The 12,331-nt window shown below is 39.9% G+C and overlaps 1 protein-coding gene across 2 annotated transcripts in view; it reads left to right on the top strand.

The window, feature by feature from the left end:
- Positions 1-3,436: 3,436 nt before the first annotated feature.
- Positions 3,437-12,331, top strand: part of LOC127632736 (serine-rich adhesin for platelets-like) — a 28,555-nt gene continuing 19,660 nt past the window's right edge. For both annotated transcript variants that reach the window (XM_052111481.1, XM_052111482.1), the window contains exon 1: positions 3,437-3,657. In XM_052111481.1, coding sequence (XP_051967441.1) covers positions 3,441-3,657 — 217 coding nt within the window. In that variant the 5' untranslated portion in view covers positions 3,437-3,440. The remainder of the gene's footprint in view (positions 3,658-12,331) is intronic.

Below are 12,331 nucleotides of genomic sequence, written 5' to 3' on the forward strand. Positions count from 1 at the left end.
CATCTTCAACATCATCTACCAAAGAAGTACAAATCACATCAGAACTCACTGGATCCACAACAGAAATATCTTCAACTAGTATAGAGAAAACAACAAGCCTGCAGACTCCGTTCACAGATTCACAATCTTCATCATCAATAACTAGTACATCTCCATTTAAATTATTGTCAACCACAGAAGGACAGAGTATATCAGAAATCACTACAACCACAACAGTGATATCTTTAACTAGTGTGGATGAAACAACAAGTCTGCAGACTCCATCTATAGAAATACAATCTTCACCATCAAGAACAGGTGCCTCTCCATCTTCATTATTGTCAACCACAGAAGGACAGAGTATATCAGAAATCACTACAACCACAACAGTGATATCTTTAACTAGTGTGGATGAAACAACAAGTCTGCAGACTCCATCCATAGAAATACAATCTTCACCATCAATAACAGGTACCTCTCCATCTTCATTATTTTCAACCACAGATGAACAAAGTACACTAAAATTCACTGCATCCACTAAAGAAATATTTTCAACTGGTGTTGATGAAACGGCCAGCCAGCAGACTCCAACCACACAAATGTCAACCACAGAAGGACAGAGTACACCAGAAGTCACTACAACCATAACAGTGATATCTTTAACTAGTGTGGAAGAAACAACAAGTCTGCAGACTCCATCCACAGAAATACAATCTTCACCATCAAGAACAGGTACCGCTCCATCTTCATTATTTTCAACCACAGAAGGACAGGTTACATTAGAACTCACTGGATCCACAACAGAAATATCTTCAACTGATGTTGATGAAACAGCCAGCCTGCAGAATCCAACCACACAATTGTCAACCACAGAAGGACGGAGTACTTCAGAAATCACTACAACCACAACAGTGATATCTTTAACTAGTGTGGAAGAAACAACAAGTCTGCAGACTCCATCCACAGAAATACAATCTTCACCATCAAGAACAGGTACCTCTCCATCTTCATTATTTTCAACCACAGATGAAAAAAGTACACTAGAATTCACTGCATCCACTAAAGAAATATCTTCAACTGGTGTTGATGAAACGGCCAGCCGGAAGACTCCAACCACACAAATGTCAACCACAGAAGGACAGAGTACACCAGAAATCACTACATCCACAACAGTGATATCTTTAACTAGTGTGGAAGAAACAACAAGTCTGCAGACTCCATCCACAGAAATCCAATCTTCACCATCAAGAAGAGGTAGCTCTCCATCTTCAACATCATCTACCAAAGAAGTACAAATCACACCAGAACTCACTGGATCCACAACAGAAATATCTTCAACTAGTATAGAGAAAACAACAAGCCTGCAGACTCCGTTCACAGATTCACAATCTTCATCATCAACAACTAGTACCTCTCCATTTAAATTATTGTCAACCATAGAAGGACAGAGTACATCAGAAATCACTACAAACACAACAGTGATATCTTTAACTAGTGTGGAAGAAACAACAAGTCTGCAGACTCCATCCACAGATATACAATCTTCACCATCAAGAACAGGTACATCTCCATCTTCATTATTGTCAACCACAGAAGGACAGAGTACTTCAGAAATCACTACAACCACAACAGTGATATCTTTAACTAGTGTGGATGAAACAACAAGTCTGAAGACTCCATCCATAGAAATACAATCTTCACCATCAATAACAAGTACCTCTACATCTTCACCAGTGTCAACTACAGAGGAACAGATTACACCAGAATTCACTGCAATCACAACAGAATTATCTTTGACTAGTTTTGAACAAACAACAAGTCTGCAGACTCCAACAACAGAAATACAATCTTCCCCATCAATAACAGGTACCTCTCCATCTTCATTATTTTCAACCACAGATGAACGAAGTACACTAGAATTCACTGCATCCATTAAAGAAATATCTTCAACTGGTGTTGATGAAACGGCCAGCCTGCAGTCTCCAACCACACAATTGTCAACCACAGAAGGACAGAGTATATCAGAAATCACTACAACCACAACAGTGATATCTTTAACTAGTGTGGAAGAAACAACAAGTCTGCAGACTCCATCCACAGAAATACAATCTTCACCATCAAGAACAGGTACCTCTCCATCTTCATTATTTTCAACCACAGATGAACGAAGTACACTAGAATTCACTGCATCCACTAAAGAAATATCTTCAACTGGTGTTGATGAAACGGCCAGCCTGCAGACTCCAACCACACAATTGTCAACCACAGAAGGACAGAGTACACCAGAACTCACTGGATCCACAACAGAAATATCTTCAACTAAGGTAGTGGAAACATCAAGCACTCTTTCTATTTTAACCAGAGAAATACAATCTTCACCGTCAATAACAGGTAGCTCTCCATCTTCAACATCAACTCCCAAAGAAGGACAAATCACATCAGAACTCACTGGATCCACAACAGAAATATCTTCAACTAGTATAGAGAAAACAACAAGCCTGCAGACTCCGTTCACAGATTCACAATCTTCATCATCAATAACTAGTACATCTCCATTTAAATTATTGTCAACCACAGAAGGACAGAGTACATCAGCAATCACTACAACCACAACAGTGATATCTTTAACTAGTGTGGATGAAACAACAAGTCTGCAGACTCCATCCATAGAAATACAGTCTTCACCATCAATAACAGGTACCTCTCCATCTTCATTATTTTCAACCACAGATGAACAAAGTACACTAAAATTCACTGCATCCACTAAAGAAATATTTTCAACTGGTGTTGATGAAACGGCCAGCCAGCAGACTCCAACCACACAAATGTCAACCACAGAAGGACAGAGTACACCAGAAGTCACTACAACCACAACAGTGATATCTTTAACTAGTGTGGAAGAAACAACAAGTCTGCAGACTCCATCCACAGAAATACAATCTTACCCATCAAGAACAGGTGCCTCTCCATCTTCATTATTGTCAACCACAGAAGGACAGGGTACATCAGAACTCACTACAACCACAACAGTGATATCTTTAACTGGTGTGGAAGAAACAACAAGTCTGCAGACTCCATCCACAGAAATACAATCTTCACCATCAAGAACAGGTACCGCTCCATCTTCATTATTTTCAACCACAGAAGGACAGGGTACATTAGAACTCACTGGATCCACAACAGAAATATCTTCAACTGATGTTGATGAAACAGCCAGCCTGCAGAATCCAACCACACAATTGTCAACCACAGAAGGACGGAGTACTTCAGAAATCACTACAACCACAACAGTGATATCTTTAACTAGTGTGGAAGAAACAACAAGTCTGCAGACTCCATCCACAGAAATACAATCTTCACCATCAAGAACAGGTACATCTCCATCTTCATTTTTGTCAACCACAGAAGGACAGAGTACTTCAGAAATCACTACAACCACAACAGTGATATCTTTAACTAGTATGGATGAAACAACAAGTCTGCAGACTCCATCCATAGAAATACAATCTTCACCATCAATAACAAGTACCTCTACATCTTCACCAGTGTCAACTACAGAGGAACAGATTACACCAGAATTCACTGCATTCACAACAGAATTATCTTTGACTAGTTTTGAACAAACAACAAGTCTGCAGACTCCAAAAACAGAAATACAATCTTCCCCATCAATAACAGGTACCTCTCCATCTTCATTATTTTCAACCACAGATAAACGAAGTACACTAGAATTCACTGCATCCACTAAAGAAATATCTTCAACTGGTGTTGATGAAACGGCCAGCCGGAAGACTCCAACCACACAAATGTCAACCACAGAAGGACAGAGTACACCAGAAATCACTACATCCACAACAGTGATATCTTTAACTAGTGTGGAAGAAACAACAAGTCTGCAAACTCCATCCACAGAAATCCAATCTTCACCATCAAGAACAGGTAGCTCTCCATCTTCAACATCATCTACCAAAGAAGTACAAATCACACCAGAACTCACTGGATCCACAACAGAAATATCTTCAACTAGTATAGAGAAAACAACAAGCCTGCAGACTCCGTTCACAGATTCACAGTCTTCATCATCAACAACTAGTACCTCTCCATTTAAATTATTGTCAACCATAGAAGGACAGAGTACATCAGAAATCACTACAAACACAACAGTGATATCTTTAACTAGTGTGGAAGAAACAACAAGTCTGCAGACTCCATCCACAGATATACAATCTTCACCATCAAGAACAGGTACATCTCCATCTTCATTATTGTCAACCACAGAAGGACAGAGTACTTCAGAAATCACTACAACCACAACAGTGATATCTTTAACTAGTGTGGATGAAACAACAAGTCTGCAGACTCCATCCATAGAAATACAATCTTCACCATCAATAACAAGTACCTCTACATCTTCACCAGTGTCAACTACAGAGGAACAGATTACACCAGAATTCACTGCAATCACAACAGAATTATCTTTGACTAGTTTTGAACAAACAACAAGTCTGCAGACTCCAACAACAGAAATACAATCTTCCCCATCAATAACAGGTACCTCTCCATCTTCATTATTTTCAACCACAGATGAACGAAGTACACTAGAATTCACTGCATCCACTAAAGAAATATCTTCAACTGGTGTTGATGAAACGGCCAGCCTGCAGTCTCCAACCACACAATTGTCAACCACAGAAGGACAGAGTATATCAGAAATCACTACAACCACAACAGTGATATCTTTAACTAGTGTGGAAGAAACAACAAGTCTGCAGACTCCATCCACAGAAATACAATCTTCACCATCTAGAACAGGTACCTCTGCATCTTCATTATTTTCAACCACAGATGAACGAAGTACACTAGAATGCACTGCATCCACTAAAGAAATATCTTCAACTGGTGTTGATGAAACGGCCAGCCTGCAGACTCCAACCACACAATTGTCAACCACAGAAGGACAGAGTACACCAGAACTCACTGGATCCACAACAGAAATATCTTCAACTAAGGTAGTGGAAACATCAAGCACTCTTTCTATTTTAACCAGAGAAATACAATCTTCACCGTCAATAACAGGTAGCTCTCCATCTTCAACATCATCTCCCAAAGAAGGACAAATCACATCAGAACTCACTGGATCCACAACAGAAATATCTTCAACTAGTATAGAGAAAACAACAAGCCTGCAGACTCCGTTCACAGATTCACAATCTTCATCATCAATAACTAGTACATCTCCATTTAAATTATTGTCAACCACAGAAGGACAGAGTACATCAGAAATCACTACAACCACAACAGTGATATCTTTAACTAGTGTGGATGAAACAACAAGTCTGCAGACTCCATCCATAGAAATACAATCTTCACCATCAAGAACAGGTACCTCTCCATCTTCATTATTTTCAACCACAGATGAACAAAGTACACTAAAATTCACTGCATCCACTAAAGAAATATTTTCAACTGGTGTTGATGAAACGGCCAGCCAGCAGACTCCAACCACACAAATGTCAACCACAGAAGGACAGAGTACACCAGAAGTCACTACAACCACAACAGTGATATCTTTAACTAGTGTGGAAGAAACAACAAGTCTGCAGACTCCATCCACAGAAATACAATCTTACCCATCAAGAACAGGTGCCTCTCCATCTTCATTATTGTCAACCACAGAAGGACAGGGTACATCAGAACTCACTACAACCACAACAGTGATATCTTTAACTGGTGTGGAAGAAACAACAAGTCTGCAGACTCCATCCACAGAAATACAATCTTCACCATCAAGAACAGGTACCTCTCCATCTTCATTATTTTCAACCACAGAAGGACAGGGTACATTAGAACTCACTGGATCCACAACAGAAATATCTTCAACTGATGTTGATGAAACAGCCAGCCTGCAGAATCCAACCACACAATTGTCAACCACAGAAGGACGGAGTACTTCAGAAATCACTACAACCACAACAGTGATATCTTTAACTAGTGTGGAAGAAACAACAAGTCTGCAGACTCCATCCACAGAAATACAATCTTCACCATCAAGAACAGGTACCTCTCCATCTTCATTATTTTCAACCACAGATGAAAAAAGTACACTAGAATTCACTGCATCCACTAAAGAAATATCTTCAACTGGTGTTGATGAAACTGCCAGCCTGCAGTCTCCAACCACACAATTGTCAACCACAGAAGGACAGAGTATATCAGAAATCACTACAACCACAACAGTGATATCTTTAACTTGTGTGGAAGAAACAACAAGTCTGCAGACTCCATCCACAGAAATACAATCTTCACCATCAAGAACAGGTACCTCTCCATCTTCATTATTATCAACCATAGATGAACAAAGTACACTAGAATACACTGCATCCACTAAAGAAATATCTTCAACTGGTGTTGATGAAACGGCCAGCCTGCAGACTCCAACCACACAATTGTCAACCACAGAAGGACAGAGTACACCAGAACTCACTGGATCCACAACAGAAATATCTTCAACTAAGGTAGTGGAAACATCAAGCACTCTTTCTATTTTAACCAGAGAAATACAATCTTCACCGTCAATAACAGGTAGCTCTCCATCTTCAACATCATCTCCCAAAGAAGGACAAATCACATCAGAACTCACTGGATCCACAACAGAAATATCTTCAACTAGTATAGAGAAAACAACAAGCCTGCAGACTCCGTTCACAGATTCACAATCTTCATCATCAATAACTAGTACATCTCCATTTAAATTATTGTCAACCACAGAAGGACAGAGTACATCAGAAATCACTACAACCACAACAGTGATATCTTTAACTAGTGTGGATGAAACAACAAGTCTGCAGACTCCATCCATAGAAATACAATCTTCACCATCAAGAACAGGTACCTCTCCATCTTCATTATTTTCAACCACAGATGAACAAAGTACACTAAAATTCACTGCATCCACTAAAGAAATATTTTCAACTGGTGTTGATGAAACGGCCAGCCAGCAGACTCCAACCACACAAATGTCAACCACAGAAGGACAGAGTACACCAGAAGTCACTACAACCACAACAGTGATATCTTTAACTAGTGTGGAAGAAACAACAAGTCTGCAGACTCCATCCACAGAAATACAATCTTACCCATCAAGAACAGGTGCCTCTCCATCTTCATTATTGTCAACCACAGAAGGACAGGGTACATCAGAACTCACTACAACCACAACAGTGATATCTTTAACTGGTGTGGAAGAAACAACAAGTCTGCAGACTCCATCCACAGAAATACAATCTTCACCATCAAGAACAGGTACCTCTCCATCTTCATTATTTTCAACCACAGAAGGACAGGGTACATTAGAACTCACTGGATCCACAACAGAAATATCTTCAACTGATGTTGATGAAACAGCCAGCCTGCAGAATCCAACCACACAATTGTCAACCACAGAAGGACGGAGTACTTCAGAAATCACTACAACCACAACAGTGATATCTTTAACTAGTGTGGAAGAAACAACAAGTCTGCAGACTCCATCCACAGAAATACAATCTTCACCATCAAGAACAGGTACCTCTCCATCTTCATTATTTTCAACCACAGATGAAAAATGTACACTAGAATTCACTGCATCCACTAAAGAAATATCTTCAACTGGTGTTGATGAAACTGCCAGCCTGCAGTCTCCAACCACACAATTGTCAACCACAGAAGGACAGAGTATATCAGAAATCACTACAACCACAACAGTGATATCTTTAACTAGTGTGGAAGAAACAACAAGTCTGCAGACTCCATCCACAGAAATACAATCTTCACCATCAAGAACAGGTACCTCTCCATCTTCATTATTATCAACCATAGATGAACAAAGTACACTAGAATACACTGCATCCAATAAAGAAATATCTTCAACTGGTGTTGATGAAACGGCCAGCCTGCAGACTCCAACCACACAATTGTCAACCACAGAAGGACAGAGTACATCAGAAATCACTACAACCACAACAGTGATATCTTTAACTAGTGTGGATGAAACAACAAGTCTGCAGACTCCATCCATAGAAATACAATCTTCACCATCAAGAACAGGTACCTCTCCATCTTCATTATTTTCAACCACAGATGAACAAAGTACACTAAAATTCACTGCATCCACTAAAGAAATATTTTCAACTGGTGTTGATGAAACGGCCAGCCAGCAGACTCCAACCACACAAATGTCAACCACAGAAGGACAGAGTACACCAGAAGTCACTACAACCACAACAGTGATATCTTTAACTAGTGTGGAAGAAACAACAAGTCTGCAGACTCCATCCACAGAAATACAATCTTACCCATCAAGAACAGGTGCCTCTCCATCTTCATTATTGTCAACCACAGAAGGACAGGGTACATCAGAACTCACTACAACCACAACAGTGATATCTTTAACTGGTGTGGAAGAAACAACAAGTCTGCAGACTCCATCCACAGAAATACAATCTTCACCATCAAGAACAGGTACCTCTCCATCTTCATTATTTTCAACCACAGAAGGACAGGGTACATTAGAACTCACTGGATCCACAACAGAAATATCTTCAACTGATGTTGATGAAACAGCCAGCCTGCAGAATCCAACCACACAATTGTCAACCACAGAAGGACGGAGTACTTCAGAAATCACTACAACCACAACAGTGATATCTTTAACTAGTGTGGAAGAAACAACAAGTCTGCAGACTCCATCCACAGAAATACAATCTTCACCATCAAGAACAGGTACCTCTCCATCTTCATTATTTTCAACCACAGATGAAAAATGTACACTAGAATTCACTGCATCCACTAAAGAAATATCTTCAACTGGTGTTGATGAAACTGCCAGCCTGCAGTCTCCAACCACACAATTGTCAACCACAGAAGGACAGAGTATATCAGAAATCACTACAACCACAACAGTGATATCTTTAACTAGTGTGGAAGAAACAACAAGTCTGCAGACTCCATCCACAGAAATACAATCTTCACCATCAAGAACAGGTACCTCTCCATCTTCATTATTATCAACCATAGATGAACAAAGTACACTAGAATACACTGCATCCACTAAAGAAATATCTTCAACTGGTGTTGATGAAACGGCCAGCCTGCAGACTCCAACCACACAATTGTCAACCACAGAAGGACAGAGTACACCAGAACTCACTGGATCCACAACAGAAATATCTTCAACTAAGGTAGTGGAAACATCAAGCACTCTTTCTATTTTAACCAGAGAAATACAATCTTCACCGTCAATAACAGGTAGCTCTCCATCTTCAACATCATCTCCCAAAGAAGGACAAATCACATCAGAACTCACTGGATCCACAACAGAAATATCTTCAACTAGTATAGAGAAAACAACAAGCCTGCAGACTCCGTTCACAGATTCACAATCTTCATCATCAATAACTAGTACATCTCCATTTAAATTATTGTCAACCACAGAAGGACAGAGTACATCAGAAATCACTACAACCACAACAGTGATATCTTTAACTAGTGTGGATGAAACAACAAGTCTGCAGACTCCATCCATAGAAATACAATCTTCACCATCAAGAACAGGTACCTCTCCATCTTCATTATTTTCAACCACAGATGAACAAAGTACACTAAAATTCACTGCATCCACTAAAGAAATATTTTCAACTGGTGTTGATGAAACGGCCAGCCAGCAGACTCCAACCACACAAATGTCAACCACAGAAGGACAGAGTACACCAGAAGTCACTACAACCACAACAGTGATATCTTTAACTAGTGTGGAAGAAACAACAAGTCTGCAGACTCCATCCACAGAAATACAATCTTACCCATCAAGAACAGGTGCCTCTCCATCTTCATTATTGTCAACCACAGAAGGACAGGGTACATCAGAACTCACTACAACCACAACAGTGATATCTTTAACTGGTGTGGAAGAAACAACAAGTCTGCAGACTCCATCCACAGAAATACAATCTTCACCATCAAGAACAGGTACCTCTCCATCTTCATTATTTTCAACCACAGAAGGACAGGGTACATTAGAACTCACTGGATCCACAACAGAAATATCTTCAACTGATGTTGATGAAACAGCCAGCCTGCAGAATCCAACCACACAATTGTCAACCACAGAAGGACGGAGTACTTCAGAAATCACTACAACCACAACAGTGATATCTTTAACTAGTGTGGAAGAAACAACAAGTCTGCAGACTCCATCCACAGAAATACAATCTTCACCATCAAGAACAGGTACCTCTCCATCTTCATTATTTTCAACCACAGATGAAAAAAGTACACTAGAATTCACTGCATCCACTAAAGAAATATCTTCAACTGGTGTTGATGAAACTGCCAGCCTGCAGTCTCCAACCACACAATTGTCAACCACAGAAGGACAGAGTATATCAGAAATCACTACAACCACAACAGTGATATCTTTAACTAGTGTGGAAGAAACAACAAGTCTGCAGACTCCATCCACAGAAATACAATCTTCACCATCAAGAACAGGTACCTCTCCATCTTCATTATTATCAACCATAGATGAACAAAGTACACTAGAATACACTGCATCCACTAAAGAAATATCTTCAACTGGTGTTGATGAAACGGCCAGCCTGCAGACTCCAACCACACAATTGTCAACCACAGAAGGACAGAGTACACCAGAACTCACTGGATCCACAACAGAAATATGTTCAACTAAGGTAGTGGAAACATCAAGCACTCTTTCTATTTTAACCAGAGAAATACAATCTTCACCGTCAATAACAGGTAGCTCTCCATCTTCAACATCATCTCCCAAAGAAGGACAAATCACATCAGAACTCACTGGATCCACAACAGAAATATCTTCAACTAGTATAGAGAAAACAACAAGCCTGCAGACTCTGTTCACAGATTCACAATCTTCATCATCAATAACTAGTACATCTCCATTTAAATTATTGTCAACCACAGAAGGACAGAGTACATCAGAAATCACTACAACCACAACAGTGATATCTTTAACTAGTGTGGATGAAACAACAAGTCTGCAGACTCCATCCATAGAAATACAATCTTCACCATCAAGAACAGGTGCCTCTCCATCTTCATTATTTTCAACCACAGATGAACAAAGTACACTAGAATTCACTGCATCCACTAAAGAAATATCTTCAACTGGTGTTGATGAAACGGCCAGCCGGCAGACTCCAACCACACAAATGTCAACCATAGAAGGACAGAGTACACCAGAACTCACTACATCCACAACAGTGATATCTTTAACTAGTGTGGAAGAAACAATAAGTCTGCAGACTCCATCCACAGATATACAATCTTCACCATCAAGAACAGGTACATCTCCATCTTCATTTTTGTCAACCGCAGAAGGACAGAGTACTTCAGAAATCACTACAACCACAACAGTGATATCTTTAACTAGTGTGGATGAAACAACAAGTCTGCAGACTCCATCCATAGAAATACAATCTTCACCATCAATAACAAGTACCTCTACATCTTCACCAGTGTCAACTACAGAGGATCAGATTACACCAGAATTCACTGCATTCACAACAGAATTATCTTTGACTAGTTTTGAACAAACAACAAGTCTGCAGACTCCAACAACAGAAATACAATCTTCCCCATCAATAACAGGTACCTCTCCATCTTCATTATTTTCAACCACAGATGAACGAAGTACACTAGAATTCACTGCATCCACTAAAGAAATATCTTCAACTGGTGTTGATGAAACGGCCAGCCTGCAGACTCCAACCACACAACTGTCAACCACAGAAGGACAGATTATATCAGAAATCACTACAACCACAACAGTGATATCTTTAACTAGTGTGGAAGAAACAATAAGTCTGCAGACTCCATCCACAGAAATACAATCTTCACCATCAAGAACAGGTACCTCTCCATCTTCATTATTTTCAACCACAGATGAACAAAGTACACTAGAATTCACTGCATCCACTAAAGAAATATCTTCAACTGGTGTTGATGAAACGGCCAGCCGGAAGACTCCAACCACACAAATGTCAACCACAGAAGGACAGAGTACACCAGAACTCACTACATCCACAACAGTGATATCTTTAACTAGTCTGGAAGAAACAACAAGTCTGCAGACTCCATCCACAGAAATACAATCTTCACCATCAATAACAGGTAGCTCTCCATCTTCAACATCATCTACCAAAGAAGTACAAATCACACCAGAACTCACTGGATCCACAACAGAAATATCTTCAACTAGTATAGAGAAACAACAAGCCTGCAGACTCCGTTCACAGATTCACAATCTTCATCATCAACAACTAGTACCTCTCCATTT

Source organism: Xyrauchen texanus, chromosome 39, assembly GCF_025860055.1.
Source record: "Xyrauchen texanus isolate HMW12.3.18 chromosome 39, RBS_HiC_50CHRs, whole genome shotgun sequence".
In the NCBI taxonomy this organism is placed as follows: Eukaryota; Metazoa; Chordata; class Actinopteri; order Cypriniformes; family Catostomidae; genus Xyrauchen; species Xyrauchen texanus.